This window comes from Brachyistius frenatus, unplaced genomic scaffold, assembly GCF_029030835.1.
Source record: "Brachyistius frenatus isolate BFR_SWC_R1_liver_20210118 unplaced genomic scaffold, ASM2903083v1 Contig_5, whole genome shotgun sequence".
In the NCBI taxonomy this organism is placed as follows: domain Eukaryota; kingdom Metazoa; phylum Chordata; class Actinopteri; family Embiotocidae; genus Brachyistius; species Brachyistius frenatus.
Window position 1 is genome coordinate 8,033,465 of NW_027210604.1, and position 25,075 is coordinate 8,058,539.

General features: G+C 42.6%; 4 protein-coding genes across 6 annotated transcripts in view; 2 read left to right on the forward strand and 2 right to left on the reverse strand.

Annotated features, from left to right (window-relative positions):
* dclk1a (doublecortin-like kinase 1a) overlaps nucleotides 1–312 on the forward strand; it is a 48,969-nt gene extending 48,657 nt beyond the window's left edge. For all 3 annotated transcript variants that reach the window (XM_069720553.1, XM_069720561.1, XM_069720570.1), the window contains one exon: nucleotides 173–312. In XM_069720553.1, coding sequence (XP_069576654.1) covers nucleotides 173–230 — 58 coding nt within the window. In that variant the 3' untranslated portion in view covers nucleotides 231–312. The remainder of the gene's footprint in view (nucleotides 1–172) is intronic.
* A 4,231-nt stretch (nucleotides 313–4,543) lies between these two features.
* On the forward strand, nucleotides 4,544–7,466 carry rfxap (regulatory factor X-associated protein). Its single transcript, XM_069720625.1, has 3 exons — nucleotides 4,544–5,218; nucleotides 5,443–5,553; nucleotides 6,519–7,466. Exons 1-3 carry the CDS (start codon nucleotides 4,790–4,792, stop codon nucleotides 6,621–6,623), a joined length of 645 nt encoding a protein of 214 aa, XP_069576726.1. The 5' UTR covers nucleotides 4,544–4,789; the 3' UTR covers nucleotides 6,624–7,466.
* A 217-nt stretch (nucleotides 7,467–7,683) lies between these two features.
* On the reverse strand, nucleotides 7,684–15,968 carry smad9 (SMAD family member 9). The gene is made up of 8 exons (XM_069720592.1): nucleotides 15,874–15,968; nucleotides 13,340–13,892; nucleotides 11,907–12,122; nucleotides 11,464–11,721; nucleotides 11,233–11,343; nucleotides 10,540–10,761; nucleotides 9,606–9,862; nucleotides 7,684–8,669 (listed from the first exon to the last, which is right to left on the reverse strand). The coding sequence occupies exons 2-8, from the start codon at nucleotides 13,533–13,535 to the stop codon at nucleotides 8,526–8,528; spliced, it is 1,404 nt and encodes a 467-aa protein (XP_069576693.1). The 5' UTR covers nucleotides 13,536–13,892; nucleotides 15,874–15,968; the 3' UTR covers nucleotides 7,684–8,525.
* A 4,250-nt stretch (nucleotides 15,969–20,218) lies between these two features.
* alg5 (ALG5 dolichyl-phosphate beta-glucosyltransferase) lies at nucleotides 20,219–24,468 on the reverse strand. Its single transcript, XM_069720635.1, has 10 exons — nucleotides 24,156–24,468; nucleotides 23,313–23,481; nucleotides 22,959–23,005; nucleotides 22,649–22,717; nucleotides 22,419–22,511; nucleotides 22,207–22,320; nucleotides 22,048–22,107; nucleotides 21,811–21,962; nucleotides 21,124–21,209; nucleotides 20,219–20,733 (listed from the first exon to the last, which is right to left on the reverse strand). Exons 1-10 carry the CDS (start codon nucleotides 24,216–24,218, stop codon nucleotides 20,618–20,620), a joined length of 969 nt encoding a protein of 322 aa, XP_069576736.1. The 5' UTR covers nucleotides 24,219–24,468; the 3' UTR covers nucleotides 20,219–20,617.
* Between the last annotated feature and the right edge of the window lie 607 nt (nucleotides 24,469–25,075).

Below are 25,075 nucleotides of genomic sequence, written 5' to 3' on the forward strand. Positions count from 1 at the left end.
AGAGTACTTTTTTTTTTTTTTTTTTTTTTTTTTTATTATTCCCTTTGTGGCTGTTAGATATTGATTAGTAACTTAATGAACACCTGGTCCTCCATTTTGGATAATCCACCGTACCACCGGGAGCCTGCATCAGTAGATCTAACCATCACGTTCTTGTTCCTTCCTCTTTCAGGCCACCCCTCTTGATAAGGAGGGGCAGGTTCTCCGACGAGGACGCCACCCGGATGTGAAGCCGCTGCCTCTGCAGATGATGCGACAACAGTAACCACCACAAAAACACTGCGGGCGGAGCCTCCCAGTTGGCCTCCCCGGCCCGCCCGCGGCGCCCCTCCCTCTCTGACCCCTGACGCTTGCTCCGACCCCTCCCCGGATACCCCCCCCCCCACCTCCCACCTACCTGACTCTGATGATATCGCCATGGGCTCAGCCACCACCGTCCGCTCACCCAGCTCGCCCTTCTGGAGAGGAGGAGGCAGACGGGAGGAGGGGGAGGAGGAGGATGAGGAGGTGTGCAGAGGAAGAAGCGAGGACGGGAGAAAAAAAAAAATCCTCATCCGGCTCCTCCCTCTGTATGGAGGAGGAACACAAATTGGGAGAGAACTTTTTTACTCCCCGAAATCCATCTTTCCAAGCCCGGAGGAGAGATCGATCAAGGGGTGAATGAGTAGAAAAAAGGCGATCGAGAAGTTGGGAGAGAGACTAAAGAGGCAACGAGACAGGGATCGTGGTGAAGAGGGAAAAGGTGGAGTGATGTTACAGACTTTTTTTAAAATTATTATTTCTAACGTTCTCTGATCTGAGCACGTGTTTCAGAGCTCACGGAGCGAGAAAGGGCAACAGTACTGTTGACCACTTCAGTGATGATCGGGGCTCAACATGGAAACTTCCTTATGGTGGAACAGCTCTACAAGGCAATATGAGAATATGGACCGATGTTCATGTTTTATTGAACCTTATGTATTCTTTCTTTATTCACTACATTATTTTTTGATATGCATTTCTCTTTTTCATGACGGATACGTTTTTGTTTACGTGTCCCGAAGAGCTTGGTGGAATGAAAACAATGGCGCCGTGCGTAGAAGTAGAGCTCAGAAATGTTCTGGTAGGCTGTGGTAGATTCAATGAGCAGCGTAATGTTGGAAAATGAGAGCGACGGTCAGCAGAGAGAGGAGTTTTTTTTTTTTTTTTGCTAAATGTGTTCAAAACATTGTTCACTGAAAAAGAACAAAGACAGCACCTGTGCTATAAATCCTGTGCTCCACACAGTTTTGCCGTTGCCTTTCCGTAATGTTGGATTGCAGTATAACAGTTTACATTTTACACAGACTGCTCTTAACGCCAATAACGGTGCATTTGAGTGCTCCTCTGAATTTTGTTAACCGCTTGGTTCATGACGAATACACAAGATTCAGCAGCATCCAGGTGCTTGTGTAGCAAACTCAACATCTGAACTGTGTTTTCCTTAACGCACACGTTTTCACAAATCAACACCCCGGGTGTATTTCATCGACATGTCCCGGCTGCGTCATTGCAGCTCAAGTGTCCCACTTGTATGGATTTGGAGATGTGTTTCAGGTGGTAAATGTATACAATTAACAGTTCTTGAGGGCTGCCTACTTGCGCACAAGTACTGCAGTCTAGGTGCAGTTAAACAAGACTGAGAGAGTAACAGTTTGGATGCCAGAGAACCAGCAGCACTCTTGCAAAGCAGTACAGTAAAAAAAAAAAAAAAAAAAAAAAAAAAAAAGATGGAGGAGGATTTATTTCAGCTCTGTACAACCTCATTCATGGCTTCATTTATTCAGATGAAAGCATGACAGACATACAGTAGCCTATTCTTATAAAAACAGTTTAGTGATGAAGTATTGTTTATATGTTCTGTAAATAACTAATTTTATTTATTTTGATAGTTCACAATACAGTATATTTCTTTACTAGTACTAAGTCTATGAGAATTGTTTAAAAAAAAAAAATCTGTCATACATGTGTATCGGTCAGACAGCAAACAAAAAAAAGAATCGAGAGGAGATCATCAGGTCTAAATGAAACAATACAGTTGAGTTGAAGAGGACCATTTTGACCTGACGTCGTAGCGCCTGTCAAACCTAGAGAAGCAGACGCGACCATCATCTTCGCTTCTCATTGGACACTGGGAATGATATTACTACTTCTACAAAAGAAACCAGCAATGTGATTTCCAGTAGCTGATGTGCGATAAGAGACGAGAAGCCAGATGAGTGAGAGAAATGCAGAGCAGGTTTCAGTTGTTTTTGGAGATGATCTCCCTGCAGTCGTCACACTTGTCTAAGTTTCTGTATTTACTTGTCATTGTCGCACATACACAGTAACGTGCCGCCATATTGACCGGATCAGTATGAATCTGTTGTGCTGTTGAAATCCACTCTCTCTCCAGCACATGGGCACATGTGGTTTACCAAAGTGCTCTCGCAGCTGCGCCGCCGTTTATCAGTCTGTTGCAATACCAATACCTGTACCTCTGTTCAACAATGGTCTATCAATAACAATAGTACTAATTAAAATATGGTTCAAAAACAAATTCTCGGTGTCTTTTTATAAAGCTTTGATATGTCTAGTCAGTGGAAGATTTCACGGTTCAGTGTGTTTTCATTATGTTGCATAACTGGATTGCTGGCCAGATATCAATTCTTGGCTACAGGAATCCCTAAATCTAAGCGTTTTCAATATATATTTATATCGTTTTTTGTTTTTGTTTTTCTCATGCAGGTGGGATGACAGAGCAGATGGATATTTATCATTCCAATATATTAATAAAATCTTATTTTCGATTTACCACAGTCGGGGGGTCCCCCTCTGTGACTATGCTGTCATTATTCACTCTGTGTGTGTGTGTGTGTGTGTGTGTGTGTGTGTGTGTGTGTGTGTGTGTGTGTGTGTGTGTGTGTGTGTGTGTGTGTGTGTGTCAGAAATTGATGGGAAAGGCGGTGTGATAAATGTAGGTATAGTATGTCGTCCTAAAAGTCCTAAAACGTCACACAATATTCACTAATCCAAACAATGATTAAAATGTCATAATATAGTATTTTCTCCAAAATGTCATAAATTAGTAATACGATAGCATGTCGTCCAAAATGTAATTTTTTTTTTTTTCAGGCAACACAATAGTGCAGTTGTCAGCGTTGTCGTCTCCCAGTCTAAAGGTCTGTGGTTCGATCCCTGTCTGGGACTTTCTATGTGGAATTTGCATGTTCCTGCATGTTTCCTTAAAAGTAAAATATGTTTGGACGACTAACTTATGCATGTTATCATGCATGTAGTCCATGATGTAAAACAAACATCATGTAGTCGTAAATGTGACAAAGTCACACTCCAGGCAAGAACATGCAATCCTCCACAGACAGAGTTCCAAAGCCCCTGATCGAACCGAGTACTTCCTGATTGTGAGATGACAACGCCAGCAACTGCAAAATTGTGCTGCCTTTATTGCATGTTTGTCTGACTTACATAACTTATATGACTTTTAAATATTTTATGGAAGAAAGCACAGTGGTGCAGTGGTTAGTGTTGTTGCTTGAACATTATGTTTTACATTATGGACTACATGCATAAGTTAGTCATCCTTATTGTGGACTATAAACTTTAGGGTACTAGTTTTGCAGGAACATGCAAATTCAACTTAGAAAATCACAGGCAGGAATCAAACCCGGGAACTTTAGACTGAGAGACGACAACGCTGACAGCTGCACCACTGTGTTAGCTTCCATAAGTTGAACGGAAGTCATACTTATAGCATGTCGTCAAAAATTACTTTTTTTTTTTTAATCATATTTCGGACGACATGCTATAGTATGACTTCTGTCATAATTTGAACGACATGCTATAGTATAACTTTTATGTAATAATATGATGTTCTTCTATACTTTTGAGGACTTGCTCTATTATCATATTTTTTCAGTTTTTGTATGACATGCAAGAGTATGGCATTTTTTTTTGGACCTGACATGCATGTCCAGACGAATCCCGTCCTTAAGACACCTCAAGAACCAGGGATTACAAGTAACCCAGACATTTCTGCCTGTTACTGAACAAGTACTCAGACTGCTGTCTCTGCGTTTTCATTTTGATCTTGCCTGCCATATTCCCCGACTGACAGTTTTCTGCCTGCAAGGAACATCATACCCAGCGGAGAATGGTGCGCGTGTAGGTCTGCACACCTGCGACTGTGAAGTATCTCTCCCCAGAAAATCTTGCTCACTCTTGCTAAAGTTGTAGTTTTCTCAAATTCTACACTTCTGAAATCTTTTTTGAAAAGTCATTTAAGTGTTTAGAGCACACACACTTCTACTTGGGTTATAATAGGACAGGTATAGTAGTTACAACTGCAGCGATTAAACAACATGTAAACGTACAAGTACACCCCCCCCACCTCTGTCCGTTTGTAAAATATTTTCTTGTCATTAAAAGTAAGATATTGTAAACGACATGCAGTTGTAAAGTTGGCCACCAGGGGTCACTCTCACGTGGGACTAACGCAGCGAAGAAGAAGCTTTCTGTTGTTGACATGCAGCGTGAAGCAGCGGAGGGCTAAACCGCTGGAACTATCGGAGCAGTCGGCTATAAATTATGAGCTTCACAGCTAAAATCGTGGCGTACCTATGACATAGCGCCTCCGGAAAGAAACGTAACGACTAATATATATTAAAAAAAAAAATTAAAAAAAACTCTGGGGAAAATGTCAACAAATGTTGAAAAGGCAGACTAGTTAGCAAGCCCAGCTAAGCTCCCCGCTACTGTTCCGCTCCCCGCAGTCATGAGCGAAGAAGACAACTCGGCGTCTGCACATAAAGACAAAGACTCGACTCTTCTGCTCACCAAAGACGGACAAAGGTACTATGTGAGTAAAAGCGGAGTTGTCGACAGCAGAAATGTGATCACGCCGCACGAACCGGACAACAACGTCTCCTCCTACGACATGGACGACCCGGACGAGGAGAGCGACGTGCTGGACACCTCGGACCCCAGAGACAGCGCGGCGAGCCCGGAGGAGCTCAACGACGAGGAGACCTCGGAGGGCGACAACGCCCCGAAGCAGTGCACCTACGAGGGGTGCACGGAGACCACGACGCAGGTGGCCAAGCAGAGGAAACCGTGGATGTGCAAGAAGCACCGGAACAAGATGTACAAAGACAAGTACAAGAAGAAAAAGAGTGATCAGGCCATGTCCAGTGGGAAACTTGATGTAAGACTTTATTATTATTACTATTATTTTTTTAGTGGCAGATATATATTTAAATCCAAGTGCTGATGAGAGGCTAAGAGTTTGATAAGATACCACAGCTTTCAGTGCAGTTTACACAACCAGGGCTCGACTCATTCGTTCTTTGGCACTTTAGTGATGCACAAGACAAACAAGACTTCCTCTATTAATTGCCTATTTTTTATTTTATTTTTTGTGCACCATAGGAGAACTCTGAGGAACGACCCGTGTCTGTGAACAAACAGCGTCTCGGTGCCATGGGGGACCGTCCAGCCAGACCTTCTCTCATAGAGCAGGTCCTCAACCAGAAAAGACTGGTAAGTCTTTGAGCTTCTCACGTTGACTGATAAGTTATAAAGGTATTTTTGTGTCTTTATTATGAAAGAAAAAGAAGAAGAAAAAAAAAGTTTTGAGAGCAAATTAGTCTCACTGCAATCAAAAATCAGGATTGTGAGTAAAAAAAAAAAATGTATGAAATGAGAATACAATTATTTGGTTTGCAAACCAGTTCTCATTTATAGTTTTGTTGGTTTTGGTTACAGACTTCTTTTTTTTTTTTTGCTTGCATAGTAAATACACAAAAATAACTCGATAATAGTGTCTGATGCAGACGGGTGACGTTCCTGACGTTTGATTTAAGTTTCTGACAAATGTTCATCCGGCGAACTTCCGGGTCTGGAAAGTTTTACTCCCGAAAGACCTGGATGTGTGTAACACACAAACTGAACTTTGAGATTTAAGTACTGAATTTGAATTGTGAGATCTGAATGTGGAAGTATACAGAGGGTTGAGTTTTCCCTGGGAAAATGAATGCTATTTCGTAATCTTGCATTCAGTTTCAATTTGACCGAAATTGAGTTTTAAACTAATAAATTACATTTCAACTGTTTTTTACATTGACCTGCTAAAAGGAGAATTCTTTCTCCGAGTTAACCTAAAAACTCATATTAAAACCTCTCGATTTGTGACATGGAAAACATTTTTGAAGCTAAGAACTTTTAAGGTGTTGAGGGAATATTTTATACCAACCCGTATAAAAAAAAAACCCCACAACTTCTTATTCAAATCAAAATTGTTTCAAATGCCTTACCTTGCGAAGTGTGGAAGTGAAGAGGTTCGACAGCTCGCGCGTCTCTCGATGTTCCTCCACCCGGAAGACGTCCCCGCTTTTGACGGAGCAATTCTGTGCGCTCTTCCCCAAAAAGGCGGATAGAAGCGAGCGGGCGGATCTGTAGAAGGAGTTGTTCAATTTTGTTCTGAAATCTTGTCTCGTGTCCCTCAGTCGTTGCTCAGGAGTCCAGAGGTGATCAGCTTCCTGCAGCAGCAGCAGCAGCTCCTGGCCACACAGAACCGCAGCCAAACGCAGCAGCAGTTCCAGGGCTGCTGACGCCAGCCGGTCAGTGTTTAACGTTAGTATTTGCAATGCACTGAGAGCACTGAAGAAACACGCCGGCTCCTAAACGGATAGCATCTGCACACTGTAATTGGGGAAATGTTCCAGTCAGAGAACCAGGCGGAAGATCAAATAATACGGTAATCATGTGGTGAGACTGCTGGACGAGTGAAAGTTAACTTGACAAGTCCCTCAAAAGGTGAGGACTTTTGAAGTAGCACGTATACCATGCAAACAAACCGAGTCTGGTGCTGTTTTGGAAATATATTTTTCTAAATATAAGCCAACATTTTTATTTTATTTTTTTCTCCCACTTAATGTACATTTTTGTTGCATTGTCGAGTCCTATTCTTTGTTCGTTATCTTTATTTATGTGGCAGTAATAACCCCGAGACCGTGGAATATAATTATCCCAAGTTGTGTAGAATCCAAATAAGCCCTGAGTTCAGTTTCATGTTTTTTTTACATTTTTTTATTTATCATCGGCTGAAAATATAGCATCTTTTGTGATACTTTTAATTATTGTCCTTCACTGTGTTTTTAAGGTTTTCTCTTGAAGTGATGTTATGTGTGACAATCAGTTATGTAGTGCATGTCTTTCCAGGAAAGTGCCACTTTTATGACTTGTTTTTAACACAAGATTTGTATGTCTGAACACAAAGAATTGGGATGCTGAGGGTTTCTCCTGCTAGCTCTGTGGGCTTTGTGTAGAAAAGAAGCGGGGATGTACTGTATGTTGGTAAAGTGCGAAAAGCATAAAGAAGTTACTTCATTATCATGTCCCTGTTTTAAGCGCGTGTCCCCTGCTGTGAATACGAGATTAAAAATATGACGCTACCATTGGGAGATTTCTCAGATTGTGTGTTTGCGATGAAAGCTTTATTCTTTAAATGTGATGGAAAAAAATTCAAATCTTAAAAAACAACAACAACAACAACACAGAATAACAATTCTTTGAGTACCTACAAATATATCCCAGTTTGTGTTGTCTTGTGCAGTTAACATGTTCCAATGGAAACGGGAGGATAAATGCTTTATCAGAGGGGTCGACCGATTATCAGGGCAGATATTTAGGATTTTTACGATTGTTTTATTTAAAAAATTTTTTTTTTACTAAATCGACAATTAAATGAATTCATTTTAAAATGCGCTGCTTTGGTTCTGATGCGGAGTCTCTCAGTCTGCAGTCACCAATCTGTGGTGTTGAGCAATGTCCCGCCCACAGCTTTTATCCGATTGGTTGTACCTCATGAGAAACGGCCAATCAACGCCGAGTGCTTCTGCGCCACAGAAGGACCTCGCTGCGCTTCTGTGGCGGAGAAGATTTCAGCAGCCCAGAGAACCTTTGTTTTAAAGTTAAGACAGCAGACGCAGCAGAAGTTAAAAAAAAACAACAACTCGACAGTCACCTCTACACGTAAGTTGCAAAACTACTACAATCATGTCATATTTGCTCTTTTTATGAGTTTGTGAATCCAGTTTTGTGTTTGGATTTGTCATTCCAAATGTTCACACAAAGATGAACATCTTTACCGTAAATGTACGTCGGTTCCACGTGTCCGTTTATCAGCCTCCTCGATTACCAAAAATCGGCATCGGCTCTGAAAAAGCCACATTGGTCGACCCCCCCCCCCACAGATCGCACTGAAATTAAGGAACACTTTGATAGTTTAAACTTCACGAGCTGTAAATTAAACTGGCTTGAAGTAGCGTCGTACTGTACGCGTGTTCCACCTGTGTGGCGTGATGACACGCGGATCTAACAAATATGTAGTTTTGGACGAGATGTCAGGAAGAGGGATTTCAGGACAGGAGACTTGGATACAGCGAAACGCACAGAATCTACGGTGAAGGACTCGGGGGCGCACACTCGAAAAGTGCGCGTGCGTGTTCATGTTATGACACCGAAGAAATGGGGTTGTGCGGCGAGCCCATCTGCGTCAGGACCTTGTCCAGCCACTGTAGGGGCCCGTGCAGATGCACTTCGATCCAGCAGGGGGTGCTGGTCACGTCTTGACGGTGGTATTCAGCTCCCCAGCCCTGAGGAGGGGACACAAACCCAAATCTCAGCCGGTTGTAGTGGCAGTTCAGGTAACTAGTCAAAATAAATGGCTGCTAAATTGGCAATTGTAATCCCACTTTGTATTTAGTAGGAGTTTGAGTTACACTGACAAACGTTCGAGTGGATCTGGAACTGTTCGGATTAAGCTATAGCGCAATCCCTCCAGGAATTAATGAATGCAATATTTAGGGGAGCTTGCAATTTTGCAATGTTCCCACGATTTCTCCACAACAAAGGTTTCTCAAGTGGAAGCTTTTGCTGAAGACATTGTGGCACGAAGAAATTCTTTCCAAACAAAACTTACTCTTTTAACAAAAACAACTTCTTATTTACAGTCAGCAAAGTTCTCCATCAAAACGAACCACATGCTGGTACACCAAATTGACGTTCAGCGGTTTATGGCAAATGTGGTCTTATGAGAATTAGGCTACAAAAGGATGTAGAATATATATTCTGCAGTGACAGACTGCTACTTTTATGACAAAGAATTTGTTTTTTTTTGTTGTAACTTTAAGGCCATGGTTCTTTAAGTTCAGAAAATAGAGAAAAGACGAGAAGATTAATATTACGAGCTAATTCTGTCATGTTTTATCATACGAAATGATTACATATTGACTTTGAAGTAGTTCCAAAAAAAATAAAATAAATAAAAACCTTTTTTCCTCAACTTGTGATTTTTGCCAAATCCCACAATTTAATCACAAAAAAAAAATCATTTAAAATTCTGCAAATTGCATAGCAGTTTTTTTTGACTAATACCACCACAAATACAAGTCAATTGTTGATTGCAAAAAAAAAAAAAATGGCAAAAGACAGAACTCCTGGAGAGACTGATTTAGGTTTCGAGCCGAAACGTGACCACCGTCTGCCTTTCTGTCACCGGTCGCGTTCGGTTTGAAAAGAAAGCTCGGTACCTTCACGAAGCTCATGCGGATGGTGCACATCTTGGTGAGCTCGTAGACCACCTCGAAGCCGTGGTTCACGGACTGGGCGAGAAGCTGAGCGAACAGCTGGTTGTTGAAGATCTTGAGGCTGCAGCCGCTGGGGATCTTGCAGACGGTGGTGGCGTGGAAGCCGTGCTGGAAATTACAGTTGCGGCTCTGGACGAAGATGCTGCTGTCGCTCAGACACTCGGCGTACACCTCGCCGCCGACATAGTAAAGGTGCAAACCTGAGAACGGAGACGAGAGACGTCAAACGCTCCCTCCCCCTGCTGATGAAGCCCGCCAAGCGACCCGAACACTTAACACCAGCAAAAGGGAGGAAAAACATAGCCCCCCTTTTTTTTCTTTTTTCATCCAAGAAAAGACGAATAGCGAAGATAATAGTTAACAATGAAGCCTATATAATCAATCGCTGCCCTGCAAACGGAACAGAAAAGGCTGTTTTCTCTCATTTGGCCGGTGGAAAACTACAAGGGCCGCTTGTAAGTGCTTGTAAATGAGGAATGTCTTGAGTGGTGTCGCTATTGTCTGCAAACTTGCAGACATAACTGCCCTCAACCCTTTGTGTCACCCATATCATTCAAAACCGCACACGTTCCTCTCAAAAGTGCACAGTTTACTGTAACCCGAAGAGACGCTTGATGTCTGTCGGGGGGGGAAAAAAAAAAGGGCCGGCTTCGTTTCACTCTTTCACCGCGACCACAAGAAGGGGACGAGCGCAACGCCCCGACAGGCGCGCACGCATCCATCGATTCAAACCAAGTCGATTCCTTTTTTTTTTTTTTTTGCCAACCTCCTGTCTGCCGTTGTTTACTCGTTGTTTATATAGTCCCTACAAAAAAACAAAAAAAAAAAAAAAATGCGTTGTGATGTGAATTTGACCCACAAGAGCCGTCCAGCCTACCTTTGCCTATGTGCCTGCGCGTGTGTTCGATGGTGGAGTTGCGGTTGACGTTGGAAAGCAGGCCGAGGCAGAAGCGGTTCTTGTTGTTGGACGGGTCGGTGAAGCCGTCCACCAGGACGCTGCGGGCCGACGCGTGGAACGTCTCCCCCACCCGGTTGTTGAGCTCGTAGTAAGCCACGGAGCACCAGTACTCGGGTTCCTCGTAACATACGGGCCTCATGTCTAAACGGGACCGCGGGCAAAGAGTTTGACTTCGAGGTGGGCGTGGGGGGGGGGTCAAATAAATAAGTCTGATAATGTGCGTCGTTTCAGATCTACGGTTTGCGCTGCAGCGCACTGATGCAAATTCCTTCAAATACGACCAAATCCAACCCCGTTTCCTTTAGCGTTGCGCAATCTTTCCAGTTTTTGTGTTGCCCCCTTTTTCTTTTCTTTTTTTAAATGCGTTGTTGGCATCAAATTAAAAATGCGTTTTTCATAAAACAATAACATTTGCCCATTTTCAACATTTCCTATGTTGTCTTCGTTGTATTTTTAATTAAGTCCCACAATATATTTAGTATTTTGATACATGTTTAAGTATGCCTGCAAATGTGAAGCGAAAAGGATCTTTATGTCGTGGCGAAACTATGAAATAATGAGTCAACACTTCTCCTATCGTCGCGTATCCCAAATATCTCGGCGTTACGTTACCTCTGTGCGGAGCGGAAAACGTAAGTTTTGTGGTTTCCGTGGAGTTGCCGGGCTTCGCGTCCTCTTGGGGGTTCGCCTCCATCATGCTGTACGGAGGCGGCGGAGTCTCGGCTGGAAAAACCGTGTCACAAATCCCAAAGGAGGATTAAATGGGGGAGGACGTAAGCGACGCGCACTCGTCGGAGACCGTGGCGCAGCGCGCGGGTCAAGCTTGCGGCTTTTCATTCTCACCCGTGATGTGATATGGACTGCCGGGTTCTGCGGAGCTGTTGGGGGAGCTGGGGTAACTCTGCGAGGTGGGAGACTGGGCTAGGGACGAAGCTGGGGAGGAGGAGAAGGAGGCGCACGGCAGCGGCGGGAAGGAGTCTGGGTAGGTGGCGTTCTGGGGCATCAGAGGCTCGTTGTGCAGTGAGGCATTTCTGAACTTCGCCAGGAGACTGTGTTGAGGGTTGAACTCGCTGTGGCGTGGGACCAGAACCGGTGGCAACACTGAGGAGACGAGAGGAAGAAGAAGAAGAAAAGAAAGACAAAGTCAGAACTGGAGTAAGAGACAGATGCTGCCATAAAGAGATCATAATGCTGCAAATGCCATTGGCTTGGGAACACGAGATGCTGACGTCGTATTTACAGCAAATATACAAAAAAAAAAAAATGTTGTCGGCTACTGCTTGTACCTGGAGTCTCCACACGTCTGTAGTGGTACGGGTTGACACAGATGTCCTTCTGCTTGGAGCCGAAGGCGAACTCGCAGCACTCCAGGGCTTTCAGCTCGTGGTGGGACTGCAGGTCGGGCCAGCGCCACACCCTGCAGTAGATGACGTGGGGCAGCCCCTTCCTGTGGGACACCTGCAGCCTCCCGTCCAGCGAGCGAGGGATCGTTACACATTTGCCTGAAAGAGTCAAATGAAACGTTGCCGCGCTCAATCCATCTTTACAAAATCAACGGTGCCGTTCCTGCTGTCTGGAGCCACAATCACGAGTTGCAACGGCACTTCGTATTACTTTTAATTCTCTTCATACTCCAGAAGAAGCAAGACAGTCACGACCTGTAGTGGTCGTTTCTTGTCCAACTGACAAACAAAAAAAACCAAAACCAAAAACAAAAAAAGGCTCCACATCCAAAATAATCTACACAAAGGGGGAAGCATTATTTATTCCAAATACTGAGACGTTCAAAACTTCACCAAAAATGGGGATTGCAAAGATGAAACTGAGGATTGTCCGAAACAAAGAAGGAGCAGTTTCTGGACTTTGAGGACGTGAGGTCAAAGACCGTCTTCCTGCGATAGCCACACCCTCCAGGTAGCATCACCTGCCCTTAACTCCCAATGGCCCATTAATCTCAGCCACTAGATGGGGTCATAACTCCCGCAAAAAGGAGTTATTAAAAAAAACAAAAAAAACAACAACTCCACCTAATCATTTTAGCTCCTGCACTTCCTCTTGTGCACCTTTAAGTGGAGGCTCCACAAATCTGCCGTACTTTTGTGTTTTCTACAATATTTCAGCTGATTAAAATGTTTATTTAATCTTAAAATAATACTGTTAAATGTGAATATAAACAATTAATTTTGAGAAGCAGTGTAAATCTCTTTAAATAATACATTTTTTTATAAAAAATAATTCGAAAAAAATTCATCTTAAATTTAATTAATAAAAAGGTTTCTGGGACTGAGAAATGGTATCTGTTCCATCCATCATGTGACCTTATACGCATAAAGCATCTTCATTGCTGACTTGATCGATAAAGATGTTCTTTATCGCTTCTCTATAAACCTTTATACCACTAAAAGGAAGCGCTGCCTCCTTGCGACCCTTGGCCACATGTTGCATAATATATTATGAGTCCACCGAACAGTGATTTTTTTTTTTTTTTTCCCACTCAAACGGTTTCCTTTGAGGCCCGGAGAGGTAAAAGCATCACATTTATTCACGAGAAACAAGCAAAACGTTAGAGAAAGGTCAACGCTGCATTGTTTTTCCGAGTGTTCTTTCAAATCCTGTTGATCAACTCATGTCAGGATTATCTTGTGACCCTTTGTGGGTTCTGACCTCCACAACGGAAACCGCTATACTAAACATGCACGTTGGACTCGGTGATACTCACTGGGCTGCCCCGGGCAGCTGAGGGCTCTCTCCAGCTCCTCCATCGCCCCCTTCTTCTTCTTTAGTTTCTTCACCAGAGAGTCCACAGCCTTCTCTGCCCACTTCTCCTCCTCATCCCCTTGTTTCCAGCCCAGCAGGCGCTTCACCGCCGGGCTGGTGAAGGAGAATAGGGAAGTAATGGAGGTAGAGGAGGTCATCGCGAGGCGGATAAACGGGTCGGCAGGACGAGCTGATGGGTGCTGTTAAAGGGATAAAAGTTCCCCTGGGGACTGGAGTGAGGAAGCAAATAATGAGTAGCCAGGGCAGAAGAAACGGAGAGGTGGGGATAAAAGAGGGAGCGTGATGAGTCTGTGTAAACAAGAGGCTGTGTTCTGTATTCCGCTGTTACTTCCGAGCAGCTCTGGTGGAGGAGTTGGACTTCTGCCAGTGCGGCGCAAACCCTAAATCCCCTCTCTGTGTTGGCACAGAAGCGACCCGGCAGCTCTGGATTCGGAACCTCCTGCAGGGAAGGTTATTCCTCGCGCAGCCAGAAATCCAGGTCAGGTTTCAATCATCTGGCAAGAGAAGTGAAAGACCGTATTAGCTGACAATTCAGCCAAAAACAGATGCACGGATGGAGGAATGGGGAGGATAGGTAGGAAGGAGACCTTTGGTTTATTTCCCCTAACAAATAAATCCAGAGTCACTGAGGTGATTAAGCTGGCCCTGAGTGATGGAGAACGGCCAGGCAAAATCAAAAGCCGAACATCACATAACCAAAATCTGCTAGTATTTAATGAACTGGGCATTAAATCCCACGATAGGGGGTCTGTATCAGCAGGGCTCCGTTACAGAGAGCTGCTCTCCCGCATGCTGAACAGCATTATTATTCTCTGTGGAGAAAATGACACATGCAAGAAAAACAATTTCAGACAGAGCAGGCCAAGATGACCAGGCTCATTTCTAGATTCACCAACAATGAGGAATGTCCTTTCTGGCCTCTGTTTCTATGATCATGCCACTGACGCCCAGGAGCCATACTGTCTGGCCAGAACACATCACAGGACAGGAGGGGGAGAGGGAGGGAGGGAGGGAGACAGACGGAGAGGGAGAGAGCTCTCCCTCTGTTTGTGTTTTTTTTCTGCCCATCAAAGTGCTATTGGAAATGGCACAAATGCCAACAACAAGGTGTAAGTAGAAGTATTTCACGACATTTAGGGAGCCTAATTGAGTCCCATTAATAATCACTAATGTGCATCGCTCCAGCATCATCATCCTACATCATCTAATATTCATGCATATAATACACATAAAAGTGCGTCCGAGACTGAATAGTGAGTTTATTACGATCTGCTTGCTCACTTGTCTTCTGCAGTGCGCCTCGGTCTTAGGGACGACCATGTCTGACACACTTTTTGTAACCTATAAAACCCATTTAGCTTGATCTTGTAAATGATTCCGGCATGCTCGATAGATGCAGCTTTTCGTTGCTCATTCTCCAATTTTACACACATCTGTTTAAATGCATGTAATGCAGATAATACAAGACTGTGTAAAGATAACTCGGAAGCTCTTTTAACCACGTCTTTTTTGTGTGTGTGTGTCATATACATCCCCTCATTGTAAATAGAGGACAACCACAAGAGTTCCGTCTTTAAATTTGGGGAGTTTTATGGCTTTTCAGTCGGATGAAATCTTAACTAAACAAAACACGGGTGATAATGAAATGAGCATACCTGCGTTTACAGTACGCCCTGTGTTTTCTGGTAGAAACGTGACCAGCACTGGTTTCCCAGCAGACAGCTGGTTGTTTTTTTTTTTTTACAATGACAGCAAAAGCGCACCAGCTCAATGCCGCATCAGTCCTCTGCTGCCGCCGCTTTATGGAGCCTGGCGTCACTCAGTCTGCAGGCTCAGATAGGCTAATTACCTAATGCATTACCACCAGGACACCCCTTCCCAAAAAACTAAACAAAAAAAAAATAGTAAACACGCCAGCTTCCTTTTACTACTACTACAACACAAAGTCCTTTTTTTAAAATTTTTTTTTATTTTGCTGCTACAAAATCCGGGATCTGCCCGCGCAACCTCTAAACACACCTTGACGGCAAATATGTGATCAGACACACGACATCCAAAATCAATCATGTCGTTGTTACCGAAGTTTCACAGCATGTCTCTGCAGTCTAAAACCTCCGGTCGATCAAAGCACGTGTATCGAAGACAACCATCGTTATTTGTTTGTCTTTTATTTTTGAATAAGTGTTCAAACCAGTCTTCTAATTTTTAATATTTCTGCTCTGAAAGACTTTTACGAAACTCAAGTCATTATGATGATAATATCTGAACATTTCATCGCCCAAAAGTTGCCTCGTGGGAAAAAAAAAATGTCATGCAACTTATTTACAACAACCGCAATCTTTGATATTCAACAGGGCCACAAATCAACAACAACAACAACAACAACACCACTTGGACATTGGCTACAAAATTAAAAAACAAAAACAAATCACAATTCCTGGAAATATGCAATGGAGTGCTGGTTCATTTTCTCACCTCTGTTGTGGTATCAAGTGCACTGCAGACAGCCGCGTGAGGGTGAGCGGCTCCCCAGTCTGTAGTGCAGTAGGTCAGGCCAGCACACTGGAGCTGCGAAGTGTGTGTGTGTGTGTGTGTGTGTATTGTTTCTGGGCGCGTGTGTATTTTAGTGTCAGGCGAGCTTCAATGACGAAAACTGCGTCCAGTTTGGTTATTTCAAAACAAAAGCATAACTAAAATACGAACGTAAAAGGCGCTTATTTCAATGTCATGTCAACAAAAGGGGGAGAAAACAACAACAACAACAACTGGTGTGATACCAAATATGTAAGGCCACAGAAAAAAACAAAAAAACAAACAATCGATAATACGAGTTGTGTGTCTGTAAAATTCAATTCCTTTAATGGTGAGTTCTATGGCTATACATTTAAGATACTAAATTATCTGTTGATGACCAGATTTTGCATTGTAATTTCATTTAATTGTTAATGTTTATGATAATCAACTAATCTAATTTTTTTTTAAGACTGTTAAAATGATTAGGGTAGGCAGCTGGAGTATTTAGGTAGCCTATTTAGAATGATTTAGGTTAGTTCATAATATTTGATTTATAATTGGCCTATCAATTATGCATACAAATGATACAATATATCCTTGTAAAAAGATAAAACAATCAACAGTTCCAATATTAATTTATCAGTAGGCTTCAAGAATGACATTACATAAGATTATTGAAAATACATTTAAAATTTTAGATAAAAGATACAATTTTAGTGAATGCTGGAATTAAAAAAACAAACAAAACAAAACAAACAAATGTTGTAATTTAGCCACCGTGTTTAAATCTATTTGGTTATTGGGTTTGGCTCATTTAACGGTACACATAGCACAATGTCGGTCGAGGCTACATTAAAAGTGACTCCGTTATTTTTAATTTAAAAAAAATATATATATATTTCAGCTGTTAATTCCTAAAGTCTACAGCAGCCTTTCTACCAACTGCTGCGATTTTGGTGAGGCCCTTCGCTCAAAACTCACTACGAGCGACTGACTTTCGGCCTTTATTGTGAAGGTTCGGTCGTTATTTTCCGGTGGTGTCCTCTGCGGTCGCATTGACGCAGGTTTGAAGAGCTCCGAGGCTCCACTCCTTCCAGCAGCCCCAGCCGAGCGCCACACAGCCTCGGCGGCGTCAGCCTGGCTGGAACCGCAGCGCCTGTATGCGAGATCCCTCCGCCTCCCCCCCCCTCCTGGAACTTTCCCAGGATTTCAGGGATTTCAGATTCAGCGCTCGCGGCTTGCATGAGCGCGCGTGCGTGCGTGCGTGCCACCTGAGCCGTGTCCAGTCTCCCAATCATCAATCAGAGCTGGCTCTAACTAATGGAGGCCAGGAAGAAGAAGACAACAAAACAAACACACCTGTTCTCCCCTTCCAGACTTGCTCTGGTGATTTTCCTAGGGCAACTGGTGGGAGGCTCAAGATGTTCTCCCTGGTTTTGTGTTACACCTCATTATCCCCCTCATCCAATTAATTGCCATTATTAACTCGCACACTTTTAGTAAGACGTGAGCAAGAGTGCATCCGTTTGCCAATTCTGCGTAGGGTTCCAGATTATAAACGGTAAGAGACGTGTCGAAATTGATTTAGAGTCAAGTAATTATTATTTATAGCCTCGTAGCCTTTTAAAAAATAACAGACCCGATTAAATCTGCCATTAAGTAACTATTTAGGATACTTTTATGTGGCCGCGCGCACATGCACACAAACACACTGCACCTGTAGCCTGAAGTAAAAGTAAAACAAAAAATTGTTCTCGAGGAGGACTCCTCGCAGTCATCCTCCACGAATTCACTCAGGATGTAAAAAAAAAAATCAAGGTTCTCCCCCTCCTCCCCCCCGTCCCCAACTCTTTGAAACCTGTATTTGTTTCATTATCTATTGTTGGGAGCAGTACAGAGGTCTCTCTCATTGCGGATGGATACGATTCTTTATTGGGAGTGCCGTGACTGGTCCAGTTAATGACGCAAGCCCGGCTGGCGACAGTGAGTCTACAAGTTTGACATTTTCACAGTTTACAGCAACTGCCTGCGGAACGTAACAATACTCCCAACGCGAAGTGAAACCACTCCGGGGATCCAGTCAGAAACCATTTTGACTGCACCCCCCACCCCACCCAGGTGAACCGTCGCAATGATAACACCGGGATACGCCGCCGGTGAGCGACGTGAGGGTGGCGGTCTTTTAATGCCTGTGATCTCAAAGGCTGCGCCGCGGACTCGCAGGGAATCCGGGAGGAGCAGCAGCCAACTATGAAGGAAAACGAGGAGCACTTTAACAACCTGTTTACCTTTTAGAAGTGACCATAACATCCTGGAAAGTGCAGACGATCTGTCCAGGGGCCCCTTAAACCGCTCAGACTCGCATTAAAATGGTAATTTATAGTTATCTATTTTGGGCATCACATAGAAGTTTAAGTGAAACTCATTTCCTGACAGGGATCTGGAGGAATCATACCGAGATCAATGCCATGCTTTCCTCACGTAAATCTATAATTGGTCACCTTTTTTTTTTTTTTTTTTACTGGAGAGCTGATTCCGGAGGCAGGAAACTAGAAATGTGCATCTTGTGACTCAGCGCCTCTGTGTCTTGTTTGGTTGCAGAGGCACAGACAGACAGACAGACAGACAGGCAGGCAGGCAGGCAGGGCACAAACAGGATGCGCTCCCCGGGGCTCCGAGAGGCCCCGGAGACATCCGCATCAGCGGGAACCCTAGACCTCAAGGCTTTACATAAGAAAACAAGCACCATTAAAGTTCATTTGCTGCGACCACGAAAAGGCCTGCTGGACTCTTTTCCAAGATGTGTGGACATCAAGTCTTACAGGAATGGATGAACATTAAGATAAATAACCTAATTCAGGGTTTCCTAGTTTCTTTCATGTAGAGGTGGAGGCCAAACTCTCGATAATACAAACTCCCCTGTTCCATTTACGTTCATAGAGCCGATCCTTGATAACTTAATCAGAGGGGTTTTAGCGGTTAAATGTAATTTAGACCAAATTAAGTAAAGTGTTAATGAGTTAGATCCTGCAGATTAATACTATTGATATTAAACAGGTATCCCCTGACCTCACTGATCTCTGTAGGGTGCCTGATGGGTACCCTGGTCCAGAATGGGTCGGAGTGACCTAAGATCAGTCATCATCAAGTCATGCACTGTCGCACTAAACATGTTAAGACGATGCATGTGTTCAATTTTGCAGAACGATATCAAGCACTTGGCAAGATTAGATGACTGATAAGAAGATCTGAATACAGCAGAACAGAGTTTTAAATATTATAAAAGGTTCAACAAAAACCCTTTAACTTGCTCTTAACCTGGCTGCAGATTTTAAGCTGGGCCTTGCTTTCAAAAATGTAACATTTCAAATAAGTGCTTTAGGTTACAGATTTAAAAAAACAACAAAAAAAACCAAAAAACCCTGATTAAGCTCAGAAGTCCAGAGGTCTGCAGGGAAGATTTTTTTTTTTAACAAATACAAAATGTTGAAGACCCCACAGTGCAGCAGTTTAAGCTCGTCTCTACTGACTTCCTGTGATTGATTTCAGAATGGACATGGAAGCCATTAAACGGTCATCACCTCTACAGCCGTCGTGTCCTCTGACTGCTGGCTGGAGCCGCTGGTCTTCAGTAGAGATCAAACTTTTCCCAGATGAAGGCACAAAACAAGGTGATTCTGCTTTTGTCGCCCCTTGACTCTCAAAAGTGCAGCTCATATATATATATTTTTTTTAAAGCCTTTTATAAGTTTTCTTTGATTTGCAAGGTTTATATTTTGTGGTTTGTGAGCCTTAACCTTGTCTATATATTTTGTCTCGTCTTATTTATTCTTTCTCTGTTCCTCTTCCATTACGCACTCTGTAACTTCTATTTTGGAAAATACTCTGTAAAGTTGGTTGTTGTTTTTATACGGCTAGAATAACTAACAGAACAGACTAATTTGACGACAGTGAAAAATGATTATTAAAAAAAAAAATCTTACAGCTCAACCTGACATTCAAATTCCTTGTTTTGTCTGACAGTGCCTATAGAAGTTATTTTTACAGCAAGAAAAGCTGAAAATTCTAACAATTAAGACTGAAATTATTAAATGTTTGACATTTTTGAAAATTGATTGACAGGATTAATCAATAATAATAATAATAATCAAAGTTGCCAATTACATTTCCTGACAGGTCTCGTTAGTAGGTTAATATTAAGATTAAATCATAAATCATTGACCGTTTTTTATTTTGGTTCATGTCATCCAGCCCATCAACCCTTCGCCATGTTTCCTCCAAAATAAAATACCACCCTGTTGAAAAATTTCATATAATAACATTCATTCTTTCGACACGGATCATCCGATTCTCCACATTTCACTACAGGTTTTTCTCAACTGATTGGACTCAACATAAACATGAAGTAACTTAGCACATGGATCAGTCATACAGACATTCTGTAAACTGTGGCAACAGAAGTGTGCACGTAACGACGGCCATAACGAGCCAACATCCACATTAGAAAAAGGCCGGATCCTGAGGAACCCGCAACTGTGTCATTACTTCAGACATCCAGTGATGTCTAGAAAGGAAAAGGATCAACGTGCTGTGCTTTGCTCATGAGTACAGTGAAAGACAGACACAGTTGTAATCCCACCTCATCCAAAGGCTTGATGGCCCCATCATAGGCCTTTCTCTATGACACAAGGGCTTGTCTGATTGGCTAATCAGTCTTATTTGTTGACTGCAGTTTCCAGGCTCCAGTGATGTAGCGCAGGCGAATGAAAAGCAGGTCTCGTCCCATCTGCAGCCAGCTCCAAAACGGGACCAGCTTGGACCCTGGCACAGCAAACATACAGGCACTTAAAATGTTCCAGTGATGCTTTTACAAGACAAATAATGGAAATATGCCCGTTTGCTGACGTTTACTGCTCATAGGCTGAGCAATGACAGAAAAGACTTCATCACAGCAGTGCCAGGCAGGCTTCAGTACGTGTTTTTTTTTTTTTTTTTTTTATAAGCGAAGTGAAGCACTACGAGCACACAAAACGATACTTCCAATTTTAAATGACTAACACAATGTTTAAATAGGAAATAACAATAAAATAAAAAACAAAAACAATCAGGCAATCACAGAGTTGAAAACACATCCGACAGAAATATTTATTGAACTACAGATAGGCTGCACAGTGGGAGCACACATGTCCACATTTTCCATGAAAAACCTACCTTCTATTTCGGTCCAGTTGACCGCCACCTCTGCTATGGGGATTTTAAAACACTGAGCAATGTACAGGAGCTCTACGTCAAAAGCCCTGAGAGAAGGAAAAGAAAAGATGACAACAGATGTTCAAAAGTTAATGCTTTATTGCATCTTCATTAAACACAGTGGTTTAATCACTCCTGCTGAATATGGAGCCTCAATACGTTTTCATGATTTAGTATTTAAAAACCCGTCAACTACTGAAAACTAGCAATAGAAAACATAAAACAATCAAGACAATATTTAAACCCCTGCACACTAATAGTGCACCCACACGCGTGTTCTTACTTATGTTCCCCGATTAAGGTCAATAAATGGTTTCCCTGTGCGCTGACTGATGCGGACTTCAATTGTCTTCAATTCAATTGTTGTCTTGGCTGCCCATTATTGCCTCATAATGGGCCAACGGTCGTGATGGCGGTAAATTAAGGAAAGTGGCCTCTTTCGGGAGTGTAACGCGACCTGAGTGTCCTTCTACTCTTTTAATAATGAATTATAAATGGAACGGCCAATCTCCTCGCACAGCCTCTCCTTAAAAAAACACCCCCCACCCTCCCCCCTCAACCCACAGGCATGTTATTGCTTTTAATGCCATACGGAAAAATGCACAATACAGCTACCTTAAGTGCCCTTGGAGTATTTAGATTCCTTACCATCGTTCTACATGGAGAGAGGAGAAGGTCTTGAGTGCAGCCTCGCGTGTGAAAAGCTTGAAGCCACACTGTGTGTCTTTGATCCCTCTGACACAAAAGAACCACACCAGGAAGTGGAAGCCAAACATTAGGAATGTGCGAAACACAGACCGCTGTGGAGACAAAACAGCGGTTATTTAATGATCAGGAGGACATGGTCCAAAATACGTTGGTGTCCAAACGGACAAAGAAAATTACCTGAGCTACAGACTCCTTCTCCATGTGAGCTCTGGATCCACATGAAATAGCCATGTTCTCCTAAATGGAAGAGAAATGTTTTTAGGATGGCCAAACATTAATCACCAATATTATTTCATGCGTGTCAGACTGAACAACAAAAACAGAACACAACTGCACCGGTTTAGGGTTGAGGGCATTAAGTCCAGCCTCCACTTTCTCAATGTCAGAAAACTTAGTGGCTCCATCAGCATCTGCCATCAGAATGACTTTCCCTCTGGAGCTCAAAGTTCCCTTCAAGAGAGACAGAAAAAAACAAAACAAAGTCAACTCCACACGGGTGCCTTTGAGCTGCATTCAGACATACTGCATTCTCACATCCACAGACTCACCATCCTCACAGCTCCTCCTTTCCCCCTGTTCTCCACCAGCGTCAGGACCCTCAATTTATCTGCACTGTACTTTCTACTGTACCTGAAAGCAACCTGGCAGGACATCACAACATATAAGTCCCTTACAAAACAAATCTCTACTTGTATCACACACACAAAAAAAATAGTTTAGCCGAGCAATTTTGAATTAAACCAGAACATATTCCCCAAAAAAGATTTAAAATGATTACCTCTGTGGTTTTGTCTTTGCTGCCATCGTCAACCACGATGACCTCATAAGTGAAAGAAGGGTTTTGTTTCTGCAGTAAGGGAATAACGTGAGGCGATTTGTTTCAAAACAGGCACTTTTTCCAACTCAACACTGCCATCTACTGGTTACTTGAGAATAGCATGCAAAAATGAGAGCCGTCTTTGTTAACACCACCTCCACTTTCAGACGATTCTCTCATCTATTGAAACGGTTACTATTTGTAGCTCATAAATTAAATTAGTCTTCCGATCTTTTTAAAAATATGAAAATACAATTTGAGGTTCACTTACCTGTCTTTTTTCTAAATATTCCATAGCTTCATCCAGCATCACAGGCACTGAAATGACACAGTAACAGACATATTGGGGCTTGCAGCCGACTGCAGGTGCAAAGAGACATGACGCCGGAAAGACTGCGATTATGGGATGTAAACTGCACCGACGTGGATGGTAAATGAAAGCTTCGCAAGTGAATTGATGGTGGACAAGTCGTCATTGTTGTTCAATTCAAAGTGGTGAATTGTAACGCAACTGAACGGATATTTCCCAGGGGAACTGGAATAAACGAGTCTGAACAGTCTGCCCTGCATTTATAGGTATGATACTGTGCAGAAGTCCCTGACAGGAAAAACTGGTGTCACTCACTTCGGAGCTCCTCGTTGTAGGCCGGGATCACCACGGAGAGCTCCCTGGAGTGGGGATCACGGAGGCTGGGGAAGAGCTCCTTCTCTCCGGTGGCGGTGAGGAAGTATTTCTCCTTCTCGTGTCGTGTCAGTTTCACCGTCCCTGCAGTTAAATGTGCGACTGTGATGAGCTGAAAAGGGAGAAATATGAGAACGGTGCTCCTGTTACAAGGTCATTTTAAAGTTTTTTTTTTAAACACGGGTGTAAAAACCTATTTTTTTTTCCAAGATGAGAAGAGGGCAATTGTATAAATGTATTTTATATCTTATAATGTTTTTAATATCAGATCTAAAGCTACAAGACACAGAAATATTTGTTGTAATAAGGATTTGGCCAGAAATACGTCTAATCCATTTTTTTTTTTTTTTGTGATTTGATCTTATTGAGCTTAAATTTGATGCCTTTCACAATGTATTTTTGTTAGATGTCGTTTATGGTCTGCGCATGTCATATGTTGGTTTAAAACTGTATTTAGAGGAGTTTTTTGGTTTTCTTACGTATCATGTAAAGGCTTTTGTAAAAAAAAAAAAATGTTTGGTGCGTTCACGATCTCGAATAAAATAGCAGGAAGAACGGGAAGCATCATAAATTTAAGGTGGAAGAGGAATACCATTTTCAAAGTTTATATCTGGACGAAGCCAAACGGACTGCTGAGGGACTGACATGTAAAAGAGAAACCCACACTCACGCTGTTTCTGTCAGTCAGTGGGTGACAAATCAGGAAATGCGTTAGCTCCCCCCTCCACTCCCCCTTCACATTTCAGATAACACATTTGAGGTTAGGTCAATATTATAATCACTTACCACAATCAAAGCTAGAGCTGCTAACGCGACCAAAGCTTGAACTATTTCACAGAGGAAATCCATTTTCCATGAAGTTATCCTGCAGCTTTATTGTGGACCACCGGTCCAGGAGGCTATCTTCTACCTTCAAAGCGACCTTGCTTTCTCCTCGCTCTTGTTTCGCGTCCGGCAGCGTGCGCTCCGACTTCTTCGGTTATTACGAGGAAATAAGAGGCTGACGAGGCTGTTATTACAGCGGAGGGCACTAAATAAGACCCTTTATATCGCCATTACTTTTTGGGCAGTTCACTGAACTTCCCTTCCAATCACAAATGAACACAAAGGCGACGCGGAAGTCACTGGTTCCTCCACGACCACGTCATCAGTTTGAAGCGAGAGAGCGCCGAGCAGAGCGCTCGAGCACCCAAACACACTGCCCACTAGCGGCCAGGGGTGGAAATACGTTTCAACAACTCCGCGAGAAAACTGTCATAAAAGGGAAAAATGACCAACAATTGGTTTGAATTATTAGTAACGAATCCCATTCACGTTACACAGGCTAACTATTAAATGCAGGTAACCAGATATCACATCTTGATAGATAAAACATTTGATGGTTTTCACAGCAGATGTCAGACCCAACACTAACATACAGCTATTATACAACTTATAGAGCGTCTTATTTCGTTCAAATAGCTCAGTATGTAATGTAAGTCTTTTTTTAAAAATTATTATTATTTCAAATTGTCCTAAAAGTTGGGTTTATTCTCAAATTTGATCTTTTAAAAGCCGAATTATTTATTTTGGATGATGAAAAAGAAAAATACACATTCAAATAAAATTAAAAAAAAAATTAAATTAAAAAAAAAAAAGCAATATCTGTGGTAACTAAATAAATGAAGTAAGAGTTTATTTACAATAAAATGGCTTTTGGTCGTATA